General features: G+C 38.5%; 2 protein-coding genes across 2 annotated transcripts in view; one reads left to right on the forward strand and one right to left on the reverse strand.

The window, feature by feature from the left end:
• The window catches only part of plxdc2.S (plexin domain containing 2 S homeolog), a gene marked incomplete at its 5' end in the record, with an annotated part of 248605 nt that overhangs the window by 182487 nt on the left and 45557 nt on the right, over positions 1–20561 (reverse strand).
• Positions 12494–17647, forward strand: LOC121395000. Its single transcript, XM_041567428.1, has 6 exons — positions 12494–12799; positions 13517–13649; positions 14644–15027; positions 15727–15940; positions 16337–16414; positions 17406–17647. Exons 1-6 carry the CDS (start codon positions 12713–12715, stop codon positions 17533–17535), a joined length of 1026 nt encoding a protein of 341 aa, XP_041423362.1. The 5' UTR covers positions 12494–12712; the 3' UTR covers positions 17536–17647.

The following is a 20561-nucleotide window of genomic DNA, read 5'->3' on the forward strand; positions in this document are numbered from 1 at the left end:
CCCTTTTTGCCCTACTCAGCTTGAATGGCTGACCCCATGGCTACACAGCAGATTATTTAAATAAACTATACTGGTGTTTCTGAAGTAAACATACATTTTAGTTGTAACTGTTCCTTTAAAGGACAAGGAACGGGTAATACACTGGCAATATTTTAGCCACTCCCAGAAATCTCTCAAAGGGCCGATTCACCTTTAAAGGAGAAGGAAACCCTGTAGAAAAAAAACGGTACCCCCCACCCCAAGTAGACCCCCTTCCCTCCTCCCCCCAGGCTACCTGCCCCCCCCATGGGGAAATGCCCCATACTTTATACTTACCCCTCATCAAAGATTCTGGCAGCAGACTTCACGGCATCCATCTTCCGGGTTCTCGGTAAGCTGACTGGGAGATCGGCAATCTCCATCAATATCGGCGCATGCGCAGTTGTCCAAAACCGGCAAATTGCTCCAACTGCGCATACGCCGACATAACGATCTCCTAGTCAGCTTAAAGAGGACCCGGAAGATGGATGCCGTGAAGTCTGCTGCCAGAATCTGCGACAAGGGGTAAGTGTAAAGTATGGGGCATTTCCCCGTGGGGGGGAGGGTCTACGTGGGGTGGGGGGTACAGGGTTTTTTTTCTACTGGGTTTCCTTCTCCTTTAAATATGTTATATAATGGCCAAGAGTCAGAAGAAGAAGGTAAATGATTCAAAATCTATAAAAAACTGAAAAGTTTCATTTACCTTCTTCTTCTGACTCTTTCCAGCTTTCAAATTGGGTTCACTGACCCCATCTAAAATCAAATGCTCTGGAAGGATACAAATGTATTGTTCTTGCTACTTTTTATTCGTCTTTTTTTCCTGACGTTACTATTCATATTCCAGTCTCTTATTCCAATCAATGCATGGTTGCTTGGAAAATTAGGACCCTAGCAACCAGATTGCTGAAAATGCAAACTGGAGAGCTGCAAATTGTCTCAGAATATCACTCTTTACATCATTATAAAATTTAAATTATAGTTTAACAGCCCCTTTAACGCTTTGCCCTGGACTGGTGCTCCTGTTTCTGTATCCTTTGTTCCATATACGGCACCACCATTTTCCTAGAACATCACCAAGACTTTCGAGACTTTACTATTCCCATGAGATGAAGCTTATATTACATTTTCATTTTCACAGCAGCACCCCTAAACTACGAGTACTGTGTATAGGAGTCCATTAAGGCAGGGAACCCATATTTTTTATATTTTTTTCATCATTTTAAAATGAATAATTTGGTACATGAAGAGCTCTTCATATTGAATAATATTAATGTTTAAGCTACTACGTTTATTATTAAAAGCTAGCAAACCTCTTACATAATATTCCTGGTATAATTTGCTGAAGTTGTACTTCTCTAACAAAACTGTAGCCCGCACTTGATATCATTGGCACTACATTTTTACTTTTTAAGAACAATATATATTCACTTACACAGACTGTAACTCTTTACACGTTTCCTCTCTTTATTTGGCCTTTCTCTAATAAAATCTGCCTTCCACATAAAAAAATTACCGTCTGCCACTATTAAGGAAATGGTTCACCTTTAAGTTATAGAATGGCTAATTTCAAGAAACTTTTCAATTGGTCTTCATTTTTTATCATTTTTAAATGATATGCCTACTGTTGCTAACTCTTTCCAGCTTTCAATAAGGGTCAATGACCCTATCTCTGTAAGGCTACATACGCATCTAGGGGATTATTTATTAAAGTACGATTTTTTTTCTGGTCAGAGTTTTAAAGGGGAAAACACTTTTGAAGGAAAAAAATGAATTTTGTGATTTATTAAACCCTGAGTCCAAATAAAAAGTATTCCATCTCAAACATGCTGAGGTCAAGTAGAAGTCCATTTACAATTGGAAGATATCATGATCTGCACTGGGTTTCGTTATTTTGTACAATAATCCGAAGATCTTATTCGGGCTTCAAATCCCAAAAAAAAATCATACAATTTGGATATTCTAATGGATTTTATTAAGTATTTTCCTGCACCAGATTTTTTTGAGTAAATTTATTGATATTCAGGTCCTTTCCTATTCATATTCTGGTCTCTTATTCAAATTAAGCATGGTTGCTAGGGTTATATGAACCCTAACAACTAGATTGCTGAAATTGCAAACTGGAGAGCTCCTGAATAAAAAGCTAAATAACTCAAAAACCACAAATAAAATAAATTTAAACCAACTGTCTCAGAATATCCCTCTCTAAATCATAGTAAACGTTAATTTAAAGATGAACTACCCTTTTAATTAGTAGCCACCCTGACACTGAAGTGCCATTTTATTGACTGTTGGTATACTGGAGTAGTACGGATAACATCCTAGCCAGTGGATTGTAGAGACCTGCAAATTCTTTATAAAAACATTATTTATCAGACATTCCAGTTTTTTTTATTACAATGCACTGCCATGTTCTGTTAAAGAACACCAGGGGCAACTGTCACATTGTGTTTGCGCCTACATAAATATATCTGGTGGCGGCAGTGTCAGGGGATGATATAAAGGTAGGATAACCTTCTCAAATAAATGAGAAACATGCAAAATGATTTTATACTGTAAATCATTCTAGTGACAGATGAGTTTTATCTTATTGGCCTCAGCGGAAAAGGTCACAATTGAGCTGCACGTTTCCCTTGTGAGCAACTACAATCAGCAGTGCCGTCACATCGGTATAAACAAAGGGGGAAAAAATAAACCTAAAACGACCCATTTTACTTTCAGAGAGAAATGCACTATAACCAGCAGCACAACATTTGCTCCTCCCTTCTGACAACTTTTTTTCTCAATAAGGGTCAGTCCACACGAGCCGATTCGGGGAGATTTAGTCGCCTGGCGACTAATTGCCCCTTCTGGGCGACAATCTCCCCGAACTGCCTTTGCGTGACTTCCCGTCCGCTATAATGATAAGTCACCTGCGCTAAAGCACACGCGCCGATTCATTTTCTGAGGTTGCCTGAAGTTTCCTCGTGAGGCAACTTTGGAAAAATAAGTGCTTTAGCGCATGCGGCCTTTCATCATAGCAGACGGAAGACACGGGAAGACAAGCGAAGGCAGTTCGGGGAGATTGTCGCTCAGAAGAAGAGGCGATTAGTGGCCAGGCGACTATATCTCCCTGAATCTGCTCGTGTGGACTGACTCTAACTGAACTGAACTGAACACTACTATTATTTGGAACAAGTTATTATTATTTTGAACAATCCTGAATTAATGATTCCATGACACACAGCAGCATGCCATGACTGTTGGGTCTGTTGGTTTTCTATTACTCTACCACACCTACACCTAGGGTTGCCACCTTTATGTCTGGCTGAGACCGGGCGGGGGGCGGGTCAGTGACGTCAGTGGGCGTGTCTGTCATGTCAGTGGGCGGACCCGTGACGTCAGTGGACGGGGCTATGACGCGGCGATCAGCGATTTGCCGATCGTCGTGTGAATCAAGGGAATCCCGCCCGGTTTTCCTTATTTGGAAAACCGGGCAGAAAGTATAGACCCGGGCAGCCCCTCAAAATACCGGGCTGTCCGGGTCAAAACCAGACAGGTGGCAACCCTACCTACACCTACTAGTAAATTATTTGCCATGTAGAAATATAATTTAAACCAAAAACAGTGATCAGGTTAGTGATGTGGGACTACTATGATTCTGAACACAACTGTACATTTTTTAGGCCTCAGTCCATCAAATAAATTCTTCTGTGCCACATAAAGTACATATTTAGGCACTGCTGCAACCGTCTGACACAAATTTAGCATCCAAAGCAATTACAGAGTTTTAAAGAATCGTCTGTACTACACAGTTAGGAGTTCCATTTAGAATTACAGACTGCCGGGCAAACTTGATGCTGTTAAGAGCTGGAATCAATAGACAAACTGGAAGCACTGCTAGAATGAAGTGCTATTAATCTCCTCATGCTTCTTTAATAGCCGTTTCAAGATGATGATGGAAAGGTAGCTAGAAGTATCCTCGAAGAGTTTCTCCCTTTTAACTGTTAAAAGTCCCATAGTAAAACTAATTTAAATTGTTGTAATAAAGACACAAACAAGCTCTTTGGGAGCCAAAGCCAAAGCAACCATTGTGATCAGCTTATGATTACGTGGTCCACTGGTGCAATTGCTATTAAAAGTCCTATTGGTTTATCCCTCTCTGGTTTTGGGTTCTGACTGCTGAAACAATGTAGTAGAGTCCTGCGCGGGTCCATTTTTTGGAACCCGTACCCTATCTGTACCCGCAACCTGCAACCCGGACCCGCATTCTTACCCACTTGGACCCGCTACCCGACACTCAAGTACCTTATCCGCAACCCGGACCCGCGACCATCAAGAATCAGGAAGTGATGTCATTGTAAACCGGAAGTAACATCATCGGAAGTAGGCGTGATCAGAAAAAAAGGAGTAAAAATCACTATTGAGAAGACCCGTGACCTGCAAACCTGCCGACCCGCGTCTATACCCACACCCGGAACTTCTACCCGGAACCCGCAGGGTACAGCACGTTTTTGCGGGTAACCCACGGGACCCGACCAGCTGCAGGACTCTACAATGTTGCAGAAGTAAGTTCTTCTCCCGGCTTGTTAAGCAGCTGGCTGCTTCTAGATATATAAACAGCAAAATAGATACAAGTATGGGATCCGTTATACAAAAACCCATTATCCAGAAAGCTCCAAATTAAAGAAAGCCCGTCTCCCATAAGACTCCATTTCATCCAAATAATCAATTTAAAAAATTATTTACATTTTCCCTGTGATAATAAAACAGGACATTGTACATGATCCAAACCAAGATACAATGATAAAGATATAAGTCCTGAGCATTCTGGATAACAGGTCCCATACTTCACTTTCATCACTAGCAGATATACCTCCATATAACTATAAAACAATTTTTGGGCAGAGATCCCCTGTATGAATGTGTAGCTTGCTTTGACCCATTTATGGCATGATCTTTGTGGAATTGCAGAAACGAAAGGACAAGGTTGACGTGTCTGTCTGACCCATTTGCACTTATTCCAGAGGCCTGAGGAATTTCTCAGGTTATATAGAGAAGTGTAAGTCTACTGTTGTTTCAGGGCTTAAATAATAACAGAAATGTGTATATTATCTTGTCTTTGAGTAACAGGAAAAACATTCAGCACATCCCGCCTAACAAACATTAATGCAGTGTTTATGCACTAATCATATACAAGTATGGGATATGTTATTCTGAAACTGGTTATCCAGAAAGCCATCTCCCATACATGCCATTTTAATCAAATAATTCATTTTTTTATCTCTGTAATAATAAAACAAGACATTGTACTTAATGATATAATTAATCATTATTGGAGGTAAAACAATCCTTTTTGGTTCATTTAATTATTTTTAGTAGACTGAAGGCATGGAGCTCCAAATTACAGAAAGACCCCTCATCTAGAAAACTCCAGGTCCTGAACATTGTGCATACCAGGTCCCATATCTGTTTAGGAATCAGCAGGTATAGAAATAAGAAATAAAAAAATATCCTCTGTCCCAGTGTAAATACTCCAGTTGAATTCCCCTTGATAAAGGCTACATGCTGAAACGTTGGGTCTGAAGGAGACCCAGCATCTGCATTATTGGGATAATTTCAAATATATATATAACGTTCTGGACAGTGCTTATGATCTATGCTGTGCTACCCATAGCAGAGAATTCCCCCGTTCCTGTATTCATGAGGAACGAGAAAGGGTTAGGTGTCCCCAATCATGCTTCCAACTCGTGCAAATGCTAACTGTCCTTACTATCTGCTTTGCGGCAGAGGTAAATTACTGTAGGGCCTTTCTGGATGATTGCCTGGGACCCATTCACTGGTGAAAGGGGAAGCATTTGGTGGACTAGGGTGAAGCTTAGGCAGACTGGAGATTGGGCTGGGGTGGGTCAAGGCTCACAGGGACTCCTCTTAGGTCCTTGTGCTAAATTAATACACCACTGGCAGGTGGTAAGAACACAGCAATGTCCTTGACGCAAGTGCTGGGTAAATGACACCTAAATGGCACCCTAAGTGCTCTGAGTTTGGGGTACTGGTATTTGTGGTGTGTGGGCTGTTCCAAAGCTATAGGAGCCTCAGGTCAGGTGGGTTCAGGCCTCCAGCAACCTCTTTTTATAAGCGCTTGCCTGTTCTGCCCCCTTTTTCATCAGAGTTGGGCAGGTTGGGTTCAAAAACAGAGCTGCCGTGCCGGGTCGGGTGCAGGTCGATTTTTTTTTTGTCAACCCACAAATTATTAATTAGTATATTACTCCCTTTGACTTTCATAGAAATCTTCTTAGCCAAAAGCCTGCATATCTCCCAACTGTCCCATTTTTCGTGGGACAGTCCCGATTTTGACAGCATAACCCTGCAGTCCCGGCTTAGTTAATGAAATGTCCCGACTTTCTCTTTGATCTCCGGCACTGAACAGCCAGGAAAAGATACAAAGTTTCTAACTTAATTGGCTTTTGGCAGAGAGTCCAGATTAGATACTTAAATACTTTTACAACAATTTAAGAAAAGCATAGAAACAATTGTAACAATTTAAGATAAGCAGATCTCTAGGGGAAACTGGGATTTGCAGCTTAAAGGGCAATTCATCCTTAATAGCAAAACTGTAATAACACATAAAAACCACATGTGGTCAAACTTTCATAACCAGCCAAATTTTGTAAAATGGACATGGTAATTAGGGGGTGTGGTCACAAAAACAGGGGTGGTCAAAAATTTTCGCCATGCTACGCACACCAAATCTATTTGTCCCTTTATTAAAATTTCCAAAATGTTGGGAGGTGTGAACCTGGCGTTAGCAGACCAAAGCTGTGAATATCAAGCAGCACACAAGTAACACTTTCTACACAAATATTATACATCCAATGTCCTGCATCTATTGGATCAGTGAAAAATGAAGCAAGGGATTCTATCGAAACAGACACTTTCTATAAATGGCGCATCTCTGCCTTAGACCATGGAAAAAAAAGCAGGGAAAGTAATGATCAGACAGGAATAATGACAAACATGGAACATTACACAGATATTTGACTCTTGACGCCTGCCAACAAGTTATATTGACTTGCCTAATGCTGGAGAATGCTTGAAAAGTTCTGGAGTCAGTAAAAGTTATATCTAAACATTATCTTTCCTGCTGACGGCACACATAAATGGAGTCTGCACTGTTACTGATCCCTGTTGTGTCACTACGCAAATAGAGTTATGGCTCCTGCAGCAAAAAATCCTAGGTACAGAATATTCCTTATCCTTTTCTGCATATAAGAGGATTTACTAAGTGGAAAAGATGATAAAATATTATGGTGCACAGCAGATAAAAAAAATATGCAAAATCCCTTTTTAATGTTATTGGCTTGAATTTCTCATAAATATTTTCGTTCTGAAAGGCCAACTTAAACCCTTCAAAATGAGTGGGCTTGAAATAATGTACCTTGGGCATATGGATTACTGTAGTAGTCTAGAAGATCTGAAGTCTTAATTAATGGCTCTAGGGGTGCTTTTTGGCTCAGAGTGGGAAAATATATCAGGCTGAACACATAATGTAGTTATGGAAACTTACAACCCTGCTGTTTGTTCCATTACAGGTATGGGACCTGTTATCCAGAAAGCTTGCAGCACTTGGGGGTGCAAAATGTTAGGCAGCCCCAAGTGATTGTAGTGAGAAACCCCGGTCCGGTGCTCCTATCAGCAGAAAACGACACCAGCCCGGAGTTATACCAGTGAGTACCACGGAGTGATCTTCTTCCGTCTTCCTCCTTCTTCGAGTGGTAGAATGAAAAGCCGAACTTTAACTAAAAAGTCAGCTATTTCATTCATGAGTTTGCCCCAGGAAATTATAAGACAGAAGAAGAAGAAAGTGGATCACTCCGTGGTGCTCATTGGTATAACCCCGGGCCGTTGCAGTTTTCTGCTGATAGGAGCACCGGACCGGGGTTTCAGGTGAGTAACTACAATCACTTGGGGGTGCCTAACATTTGGCACCCCCAGGTGCTGCAAGCCTTTCCTTCTCCTTTAAGGACCAAGTACAAGGTACGATTTTATTATTACTGAGAAAACGGAAATAATTTTTAAAATTCTGGATTATCTGGATAAAATGGAGACCATTTGAGATGGTCTTCACATAATTTGGAGCTCCCTGATATATATATCAGGGAGAGAATACCCACAATTTCACAGCTCTCGCTGGCACACACAGGGAGCATATGGCAGAGAGAGTATGGCACACACAGGGAGCATAGGGAAGGCAGAGTATGGCACACCTAGGGAGCATAGGACAGGCAGAGTATGGCACACACAGGGAGCTTAGGACAGGCAGAGTATAGCACATAAAGGGAGCATAGGGCAGGCACAGTATGGCACACAAAGGGAGCATAGGACAGGCAGAGTATGGCACACACAGGAAGCATAGGACAGGCAGAGTATGGCACACACAGGAAGCATAGGACAGGCAGAGTATGGCACACACATGGAGCATAGGGAAGGCAGAATAGAGTAGGAGACAGGGAAACCTATTAGGACCGTTCACACTGCACTACATTTTGGAAATAAAAGAGAGGAAGAAAAAATTTGGCACACGTAGCGCAGCAAATATTTTGACCATGCCCATTTATTGGCCACACACCCTAATTACCATGTTAATTTTATAAAATATGTCGGGTTATGAAACTTTGAACATTTCTGGGGGGTTTTTCAGTTTTTTATGTTATTACAAGAGCTACAATGATTTTTTAAATTTCGTGTGTGCCAATCCCCATTACTCTGGTCTCAATCATGAAAATGTTCACAAATAAAGGAGGCGATGAACAGCAGGGTTGGGCGCCCTAAGCAACCCATCTACTGCGCGTGTGCCCGGCTGTGACAAAGTGGAGGATGACAGGAGCAGCACTTCCTGTGCAGCAATTCCTTCCTGTCTCCTCTCAATGCACAGAACGAAACAGAGGAGAGACAAGTATACACAGCTCACTTACACTGGTTTCAGTATCATGCCTGGATAAAACACAAGAGGAAAACAAAGCACTGCAGGGTCTAAAGGATTATAGTTGACACAATATTAATAAAGGAGGCGCTCAATGCAAAGCTCAAAGCAAGACTACAAATGGGAGGAATGGAAATCAAAAATATTTCCTACATGTTCTCAGTCAGGTGCAATAACCCCAATAGTTGGTCAGACCAGATGATTCTATAAAGAAACATAAAAGGGGCACGCTCCCATAGTATAAGATAACTGATACAACTTCTTGAATACAATTATTGTACGTTACACATGAATCCCAATGCATTACTTTGTTACTTTGTAACCTACATCCACATTCTAATAAATAAATACCTTTAGCTGACCCTCTCCTAATCATATTCCAGTCTCTCAATCAAACCAATGTGTGGTTGCTAGGGCAATTTGGACCCTAGTAACCAGATTGCTGAACTGGAGAGCTGCTGAATAAAAAGTATAAATATGAAATAAATAACTCAAAAACCACAAATAAAAAACGGAAACTGATTGCAAATTGTCTCCAAATATCACTCTCTACATCATACTACACATTCATTTGAAGGTAAACAACCCCTTGAAAATTTAAAGAAAAAACATGTTCTCTTTCTTTTCCTCATATAACATGGATATGATTTTAGTGGTTATTTGTTTTACACAAGTCAGTTAAAGTAGGAAGAACAGAAAATTAGAAGGTATCGGCGGGAAATGCTGAGATTTCTCTGGTTGAGATAATGTGTTCTGAAAAGCTTTCTAAATGCCATAACTATTATCTGAAACCTGATAATAGATCAGAGATAGCGTTAACGTTTAGTATGTTATAGAACGGTTAATTCTAAGCAACTTTTCCACTGGTCTTCATTTTTTCCTTTTTATACTTATTGAATTATTTCCCTTCTTCTTCTGACTCTTTCCAGCTTTCAAACAGGGGGATCACTGACCCCATCTAAAAACAAATCCTTAGTAAGGCTACAAATGTATTCTTATTGCTGAGTTTATTACTCATCTTTCTATTCATGCATCTACTATTCATATTCCAGTCTCTTATTCAAGTCAATGCATGGTTGCTAGGGTAATGAGGACCCCAGATACCAGATTGCTGAAATTACAAACTAGAATTACAACTGCTGAATAAAAAGTAGGGATGCACAGAATCCAGGATTCGGTTTGGAATTCGCCAGGATTCAGCCTTTTTCAGCAAGATTCGGATTCGGCCGAATCATGGTGCCTGGCCGAACCCAATCCAAATCCTAATTTGCATATGCAAATTAGGATTCGGTTTGGTATTCGGCCGAATCTTTCACCAAGGATTCGGGGATTCGGCCGAATCCCAAATAGTGGATTTGGTACATCCCTAATAAAAAGCGAAATAACTCAATAATAAAAAATGAAAAACACATGCAAATGGTCTCAGAATATAACTTTCTACATCATACAAGCAGAGGATCCATTATCTGGAAACCCGTTATCGAGAAAGCTCCGAAATACGGAAAGGCCATCTCCCGTAGACTCCATTTTATACAAATTTTTAAAACTGATTTCCTTTTTCTCTGTAATAATAAAACAGAAGCTTGTACCCAACGAAGATATAATTAATCCTTATTGGAAGCAAAACCAGCCCATTGGGTTTATTTAATGTTTATATGATTTCCTAGTAGAATTAATATATGAAGATCCAAATTACAGAAAGATCATTCATCCAGAAAACCCCAGGTCCTGAGCATTCAGGATAACAGGTCCCATACCTGTACGAAAAGTTAACTCAAAAGTGAACTCCTTTAAGATGGTCATAGTTATAAAGATACAGTCGTACAAAATGATAATTGATCCAATTTACAGATCATGTGTGGGTGTCCGGCATTTTTCCCATTAATCCATCAGACAGGTTAAAAGATTTATATCAACTACCGATAAGATCTCTGCATGTATTGCTTATCTGACAATATCAATGGGTGACTGCTTATTCTGGGACATGACTTTCATTAGACTGCTGTCTGTCAATTAATGACCACTAGTGATGTGAAGTGTCCAGTTTGTCGTGAAACGGCGAAAAATTCATGAAATGCATTGAAGTCAATGGGCGCCAACATTATTTAAATTTTTGTCAATTTTGATGTCTGTGACAATTTTTATAAACACACCTATTTTGTCCAAATGCATATAATTCAATGGGCACCCAAATAATTTTGACGCGCCTAAATTTTTTATTCGCATTTTTTATTCTAATGCGCAGCACATTTTTTTTCGACTTGCTGGATTATATCAGTTTCGATGGTGACGAAACGCGGAAATTCATCGTGAATTCATGCTTGCTGAATTTATTCGCCCGTCACTAATGACCACAGCATCGTGATTTGTTACTTTTAATCTCAATGGTTAGTTTCAGACTAAAAGGAATAAGTGTTTGTCGCACAAAGTATAAAATGTGCTCATCTATGGTCAACTTTAAATAATAAATAATTATGATCTGACACCAAACGGCCTACAAGAAAATCTAAAGGTATTTTCAAATAGAAATAACATGCTTTGTAGAAATGGAGCACACTTTTATAAAGTGCAGATGGAAGATTCATGAAATTATTGGTGATGGGTGAATGTTTTCGCCAGGCGCCAATTCGCGGCGAACTACCGCAGTTCAGCACCGGCGAATAAATTTGCAAAACCGCCGCGAGAGTTCACAGCAAATGGACGCCGGCGTCAAAAACGGACGCCGGAGTCAAAAACGAGAAGCCATCGCCATTTCATGAATTTTTCGCAGGAAATTCCCGATTTTTTCCCAAACGAATTGTCCCAAATTTACTAGAAATTTTTAGAATTCTTCTATATTTATCCCACCAACATTTGCTTATAACAAAAGTCGCAGAACATTTCTTGACTTTCAGCCAATCTAAGGTATTTATCATTGGTCGCGAGAATTTTTTACCCTGTGAAAAACATGCAAGAAAGTATTTTAACAACTGTCCACAGCTATTGAGAATTCTTGATTATGTGGAGCAATATTAAAAAAAATAAGACAAAAGATTTTCAATTCAAATCAGCACATTGTGTCTGTTGGTTTGAATGCTTTGAGTAGAAATAAATAGCAATGAGCATTTGCGAGTAAAACTGATCAATAGATCGGAACCTGGGGGTTTCCGTAATTTGGATCTTTATACCTTAAGTATTTAGAAAATCATTTAAACAAACCAAATCAGCTGGTTTTGCTTCCAATAAGTACTAAATATATCTTCGTTGGGATCAAGTACAAGGTACTGTTTTATTATTACAGAGAAAAAATGTGGATTATTTGGATAAAATGGAGTCTATGAGAAATGGCCTTCTTATAATGGGATCCCATAGCTGTATTGAATCAGGTTTAGTCTATTGACACCAGTATAGGTTTTTACTGCATAACATTTTTATGTATTTGTAAGTTTATTTAATCATTTTTATATTTCCTATTATGCTAGTAGCTTTTATGTTTTTTTTTGCAATGGATTTGCATCCATTTATTGAAATAGTAGCTGCCACTTCCAATTTGATATGATTTCGGTACTTCTCCAATTTATTATTTAATTCATATGTCTATAAACTATATATTTCATATGCTCAGTATTCACATGTGAAACAGTTAGACGTGATCACTGTGACATCATTTATCTGGCAGCTTTAATACTGGTCTGGTCCGGTTACCAGGAATGGTCATTATGACATCATCAGCCTGGAAGCAATACAACTTTACTGATGACTGTGAGTCATTTGATGTCTAGAGCTGGACGTATACACTACTGTCAGTGGACACTCCTGCTTCTGGACACATCAAAAAGAATTGTGAGTACAAAAAAAATAACTAGATCTGTTTGTTTGTGTTTTTATGTTAAACTGTATTATATATAATAGATATATACATAATATATAATGACAAATAGACGTATAAATTATTTAAGTTAACTGATATATAATGGTGATATCTGCACATATAAGACTGATCTTTATGCGGCTGTGAGCCCAGTAACATAATGTAACACTGATTTTAATATAATATAAATATATGTGTAGACATTAAAACATTCTCCAAGTTTGTGCCATATTCTGTTGTTACTGGCTGTGGTCACTATGACATCATTGTACGACTATTATGACATCATCAGCTTGGAAGCTGTAAACCATTATAGCTCACTGTGAGCTCATTTGATGTTTAGAGCTTGATGTGAACACTACTACGTAGTTGTTAGTGGGCACATCATTCATCTTTTTACATCAAAAATAACTGTGAGTACAAAAATAAGCATTTTTTCATGTGTTTGTGCTAAACTGTATTATGTACAACGGCAAATAGACTTAAATTATCTAAACTTAATTGATAAGTGATGTTAATATATGCATGTACAATATGTTAAGATTGTTATGGGTCTGTTAAAAGCTTTGTGTACCTAGTAAAAGTAGAATTAATGAAACTCATTTTTTTTTTAAGAAAAAAAATAGAATTAATGGCATTGATAGTTTCTATGTTGGTTGATTAGATTCTCATTTGCATTTTCCTTTCAGTCTTTTTTTCAGAAAAACATCTGTGAAGGCCGTGGGAGACCCTCCTGCCCAGCAGTGATGGGTCCTGCGAGTCTTCCTTCGTTATTTATTATCATCATTGGACTAATTCAAATATTTTTTGGTACCACATCAGGTAAATAGCTAATTAATTCTCTTGCATTATACCAAATCCCTGATTCCTCACATGATGTTATGATTTAAGACCATGGTTTGTTACGGCTAACAATTTAAATCTCTATGTACAGGTACGGGATTCGTTATCCGTAAACCCACTATCCAGAAAGAGTTAGGGAATGGCCATCTCCCATAGACTCCATTTTATCCAAATAATACAAATTTTAAAAAATGTTTTCCTTTTTCTTTGTAATAATAAAATGTGTACCTTGTACTTGATCCAAACTAACATATAATTAATCCTTATTGGAAGCAAAAACTGTATATTGGATTTTAATTAATGTTTACGTGCTTTTCTAGTAGATTTAAGGTTTGAAGAACCAAATTACAGAAAACCTCAGGTCCCCAGTATTCTGGATAATAGGTCCCATACCTGTACGGCATGTAGTTTTCCCTCTGAGAAACACTAAGGGGCACATTTACTAATGGTCGAATATCGAGGGTTAATTAACCCTCGATATTCAACTATATATTTACCGATATTCGTTCGATCGAACGATCGAAGGAATAATCGTTCGATCATTAAAATGGTTTTTTTTTATCGTTTTTTTAAAGAGACAGTACTTCGTTTATCGAATGGTCGAATAGTCGAACGATTTTTAGTTCGAACCGTTCGATTCGAAGTCGTGGTCGAAGGTCGAAGTAGCCAATTCAATGGTCGAAGTAGCTAAAAAAAAACATTAGAAATTCGAAGTATTTTTTCTTCTATTCCTTCACTCGAGCTAAGTAAATGTGCCCCTAATTCTTAGTTCATGTAACCCATGTAATCCCAGCCTTAGTCCTTGGTGGGCAGCCCCCCAACATTGCTTCATCTATGTCCCTTTTGTAAAACTCTGAAGGATAATTTTGTTCTTTAAATATAAATATTTTATTCCTGAACAAACAGAGTAAAATGATTGCAAGACACTAATCTGTAGCTTTCAAGATTCTAATGTTTTTTTTCTCTCTTTCAGGTTTTAAGGTTGAAAAGTTCACTTTATTCAAACCTAAGCTCATATTCAAAGCCAATACTATGGGTCTGATACCATGCAAGTTTCACACAAGGCGTCCCCTCAATCCATTAATAGTTGAACTAGAATGGGGTTTAATTCCAGTGGGTGAAGATAAATACAAGCCATTAATACATCTGTATGGAGACCATATCAGACTGGCATTGCCCGAATACAAGGATAAGTATCAGGTTTTTAAATCCCTGGTGGCAAAAGGGAACTGTTCTCTGGTGATAAATCCGACAGACATTAAAGACAGCGGAATTTACCAAGTCAAGCTGAAAATTAAAGAAAAGGTGTTCACGCCTCCTTCATCAATAAAAATTACAATTGTGAAACACGAAAAAGGTAAGTTAAGGGAGAGAGGGATTTGTAAACCCAATAAGTAGTGCATTAACCTACTAAATATAATGTTTATGAATGCTGCCTGCATGTGATCAGTAGTATGGAACTTAAATCCTGGCTCCAATCAGCTCTGTATATATGGGTAGAACTACATGGGCGATTTAGGTGCGATCCAACGAAACGCTGGCATCAAGTCAGATGCGACGAAGTTACGGTTAGTTGTAGGAATGTCGGATGTAGTCGCGCCTGCATTCAACAGTCGTGTCAGATGCACGCTGAGACTTCACTTGACATTTCTATTTCTTACCTTATTTCCAGCACATGCGACTTCACGCCAGCGTTTCGTCGCATGGCGTTCGATCGGACCTCAATCGCCCATGTAGTTCTACCCTAATAATACCGTATTAGCCTAAGATTTATTCAGACTAAAATCAAGAAATAGTTTTGTTCCTGGGGGTGCTATAGAATCATTTCACAAACTGAAGTTAATATAACCCAAACATTTTAAAACTGCATTTAATTGCTTCAATTAATTAAAGGCAGCCAAGCTGCCATTATAGAAGAGGTATGAAGGGTTAATGGCGCATTTCTATAAACAACTGGTTTCCAGCTTGTACAAATGCTAATGTGTCTGCTCTAGATTTTTGCTGCTGTCTTAGTATAGCTATCATTTAACATCAATTGGGATTCACTTCATTTCAGTTGATACACGGACGGCGAAACACAAGACGGAGGCTACAACTGCTTTGCAAAGCACTGCCATAATGGAAACAACTGCAACACCACCAGATGAGACTGATTTTATTGAAGACACCATCCTTCCAAGTCTTACAGGGAATGAGAAGATGTTTGGGATAATAGTGATATGTGTTGCATCACCCCTTGCGCTATACGCAGTGATAGGAATTGTTATATGGTAAGTAATATTTCCTTTATCTTGCTCTAGAATATAGAACAGAAGACAAAAAAAAGTATAAAGACAATAAATAGATGAGTAAGACCTTTTGTTATTATGCAAAAATAATCCCTCCACTTGTATCTGCACTCTCTTGTGTCTGCACCCAAAGGCCTAAGTGAGGACACATGGAGCGGATTTCAGATGATTATATTTATATAATAAATAATATTTGCCATTCGTGCTTTCAGTGCTGGACAGGTGGGATGAGGTACAATATATTTCAGTGCATAGTTCTGCAATTCTCAGCAATATGTGCAGAAACTCAGATCCTTAAGATGGATTTGTATATGAAAAATTAGTTGGTGTTTAGAAACATTATGGAGACGTTTTATTTATTTTTTTCCTTTTTTGCAGCGTGGCCTACAACCGAAAGAAGAAAAAAGGTCACACTGGTGATGTAGAAAACCCTCCCGTAGAGGATTCAAACGCAGGGTAAGTAAGCATTTAGAATGTTTTTTATTTCCTCTAACTTTTTGAACCCAGGAAATTGCATCAATTCACATCTAACATTTACATGTCAGTAGACGAATGGCTTGGCAGCTTTTGACATGTCTAGGCCAACCTGTGAAACTACAACAGGTTATTAATTAAAACCTAGGGGCTTATCTATCAATGGTCGAATTTCAACTACAAAAAATTTAAAAAAAAAATGAATTTTCAAAACTCGGGTGAATAGGATCGACCTGAAAACTCGGTTCGAATTTCAGGAAGGCTTCAAGTAACTCGAAATTGATCCCAGGGCGTCTCCCATAAAACAGCAATTCAATTTGGCAGGTTTTAGGTGGCGAATAGTTGAATTAGCGTTCTTAAAGGGCCAGATGCATCCTGAAAATCAAATTTAAAAAAAAACTCAAACGTAATCTAAACAATTCCCTAGTTTAATTTGACAGTTTTTGCCATAAAAAAACCTCGAAATTTAAATTCTAAATTCAAATTTTTGATTTGACCCTTGATAAATCTGCCTCAAAAACAGGTGGTTTACTTTTATATGTCAAACAATCCATCACAAGTTACAGAGTGCAGTACTGATGGGTGCAAAGGAGCCCTGTACTCAAAGCAAAGAGTTGTGTATTTTGCCTCAACATGAGAATTTCATAGTGGCCTGGTGCAGTGGCAGAAATCTTCATGGGGACTCCTTCTCATTGGCCAAGTACCCACCCTTCACTCACCATACAGCAGACCCCCGTGGCTTAGGCCCTTCGTGGCCGTGGGGACTGCTGTATTATATAGTACAAGAAGCAGTGCTTTTTCCTATGTGCTTTTCACCTTGCTTCATAGTAATAATATGGAAAGATCACAGGTTACATAATCATTTAGGATTGTGTGTAACCTCATCATTTTATCAGTTTTGCGGGGAAAGGGGTTCTTCTTAGAAAGGATTCAGCACCAGATTTTCATTTATTCATTTATTATGGGTGTGCAGGAAAGAAGAAAAAGCCATAGAAGATAAGAAAGATGAGAGTGAAGAAATCTCATCAGATACGTATGAAAGTGCTGAAAGTGCTAGTGACTCAGCTGATGACAATTCTAGTCAGACTGAAGAAGAATCTTGATGAAAAGAGTAAAAAAGGCACCACAGAAGAATAAGAACTGAAGAGAATAAGATCCAACAAGATATCAACTTTATAAAATACTTTTTAAAATAAATGTTCTATATTAATAGTTTAATGTATGTCTATTCATTTCTTCCCAACATTTATAGGGGTTTTACATTTCTTTTTTGAGAATTGAGACCATGACTTATCTCTCAGTATTATTATATCTATAGTGTCAGAGCTCGGCTATTGTAACCAACATGTACATATATTTTATGTAGTATTTTTGCACAGAAATCTCTCTCCCAGTAGCACTTCCTGTGCAGCATTTCCCTCCTGTCAGTTCACAAGTGTGGGGACTCCTCCCCCTCAATGCACATATCGACACATAGGAGAGACAAGTATACACAGCTCCCTTACACTGGTTTCAGTATCATGCCTGGATAAAACACAAGAGGAGAACAAAGCACTGCAGGGTCTAAAGGATTATAGTTGACACAATATTAATAAAGGAGGCGCTCAATGCAAAGCTCAAAGCAAGACTACAAATGGGAGGAATGGAAATCAAAAATATTTCCCACATGTTCTCAGTCAGGTGCAACAACCCCAATAGTTGGTCAGACCAGATGATTCTATAAAGAAACATAAAAGGGGCACGCTCCCATAGAATAAGATAACTGATACAACTTCTTGAATACAATTATTGTACGTTACACATGAATCCCAATGCATTACTTTGTTACTTTGTAACCTACATCCACATTCTAATAAATAAATACCTTTAGCTGACCCTCACATTCAAACCAATGTGTGGTTGCTAGGGCAATTTGGACCCTAGTAACCAGATTGCTGAACTGGAGAGCTGCTGAATAAAAAGTATAAATATGAAATAAATAACTCAAAAACCACAAATAAAAAATGGAAACTGATTGCAAATTGTCTCCAAATACCTCATGTTTTCCTTTTTATAGTTGTTGAATTATTTGCCTTCTTCTTCTGACACTTTCCAGCTATCAAACAGGGGGGTCACTGACCCCATCTAAAAACAAATGTTTAGTAAGGCTACAAATGTATTCTTATTGCTACTTTTTATTAATCATCTTTCTATTCAGGCCCTCTCCTGTTCATATTCCAGTCTCTTATTCAAGTCAATGCATGGTTGCTAGGGTAATTAGGACCCCAGTAACCAGATTACAAACTAGAATTACAACTGCTGAATAAAAAGTAGGGATGCACCGAATCCAGGATTCGGTTTGGGATTCGGCCAGGATTCAGCCTTTTTCAGCAAGATTCGGATTTGGCCGAATCCTTGTGCCTGGCCGAACCCAATCCAAATCCTAATTTGCATATGTAAATTAGGGGAAGGGAGGAAAATCACGTGACTTTTTGTCACAAAAGAAGAAGTTTTTCCACTTTTTCCTTTCCAGGACCTAATTTGCATATGCAATTTGCATATGCAAATTAGGATTCGGATTCAGTTTGGTATTCGGCCGAATCTTTCACCAAGGATTCGGCCAAATCCCAAATAGTGGATTTGGTACATCCCTAATAAAAAGCTAAATAACTCAATAATAAAAAACAAAAACCACATGCAAATGGTCTCAGAATATTACTCTCTACATCATACAAGCAGAGGATCCATTATCTGGAAACCCGTTATCGAGAAAGCTCCGAAATACGGAAAGGCCATCTCCCGTAGACTCCATTTTATACAAATTTTTAAAACTGATTTCCTTTTTCTCTGTAATAATAAAACAGTAGCTTTTACATGATCCCAACGAAGATATAATTAATCCTTATTGGAAGCAAAACCAGCCCATTGGGTTTAGTTAATGTTCATATGATTTCCTAGTAGAATTAATATATGAAGATCCAAATTACAGAAAGTTCCTTTATCCAGAAAACCCCAGGTCCTGAGCATTCAGGATAACAGGTCCCATACCTGTACTAAAAGTTAACTCAAAGGTGAACAACTCCTTTAAGATGGCCATAGATGTAAAGCTACAGTCGTACAAAATGATAATTGATCCAATTTACAGATCATGTGTGGGTGTCCGGCATTTTTCGCATTAATCCATCAGACAGGTTAAAAGATTTATATCAACTACCGATAAGATCTCTGCATGTATTGCTTATCTGACAATATCAACGGGTGACTGCTTATTCTGGGACATGACTTTCATTAGACTGCTGTCTGTCAATTAATGACCACTAGTGATGTGAAGTGTCCAGTTTGTCAAGAAATGGCGAATTCATTGAAGTCAATGGGCGCCAACATTATTTAAATTTTTGTCAATTTTGATGTCTGCGACAATTTTTATAAACACACCTATTTTGTCCAAATGCATATAATTCAATGGGCGCCCAAATAATTTTGACGCGCCTAAATTTTTTATTCGCATTTTTTATTCTGATGCGCAGCACATTTTTTTTCGACTTGCTGGATTATTTGCAGACGAACTTTCGCTGCAGTTTCGCTGGCGATGAAACGCGGAAATTCATCGTGAATTCATGCTTGCTGAATTTATTCGCACCGTCACTAATGACCACAGCATCGTGATTTGTTACTTTTAATCTCAATGGTTAGTTTCAGACTAAAAGGAATAAGCGTTTGTCGCACAAAGTATAAAATGTGCTCATCTATGGTCAACTTAAAATAATAAATAATTATGATCTGACACCAAACGGCCTACAAGAAAATCTATAGGTATTTTCAAATAGAAATAACATGCTTTGTAGAAATGGAGCACACTTTTATAAAGTGCAGATGGAAGATTCATGAAATTATTAGTGATGGGTGAATGTTTTCGCCAGGCGCCAATTCGCGGCGAACTCCCGCGAGAATTCACAGCAAATGGACGCCGGCGTCAAAAACGAGAAGCCATCGCCATTTCATGAATTTTTCTCAGGAAATTCACAATTTTTTTGCCCAAACGAATTGCCCCAAATTCACTAGAAATTTTTAGAATTCTTCTATATTTATCCCACCAACATTTGCTTATAACAAAAGTCGCAGAACATTTCTTGACTTTCAGCCAATCTAA

This window comes from Xenopus laevis, chromosome 6S (assembly GCF_017654675.1).
Source record: "Xenopus laevis strain J_2021 chromosome 6S, Xenopus_laevis_v10.1, whole genome shotgun sequence".
Classification (NCBI taxonomy): Eukaryota; Metazoa; Chordata; class Amphibia; order Anura; family Pipidae; genus Xenopus; species Xenopus laevis.

Bases quoted from the DNA above. Each gene is read 5' to 3' on its own strand.
- LOC121395000 (XM_041567428.1), top strand. From the start codon at position 12,713: ATGACTGTGAGTCATTTGATGTCTAGAGCTGGACGTATACACTACTGT. The intron at 15,028-15,726 runs GTAAGTTAAGGG...ACTTCATTTCAG, and splicing joins AATTGTGAAACACGAAAAAG to TTGATACACGGACGGCGAAA. The intron at 15,941-16,336 runs GTAAGTAATATT...CCTTTTTTGCAG, and splicing joins GTGATAGGAATTGTTATATG to CGTGGCCTACAACCGAAAGA.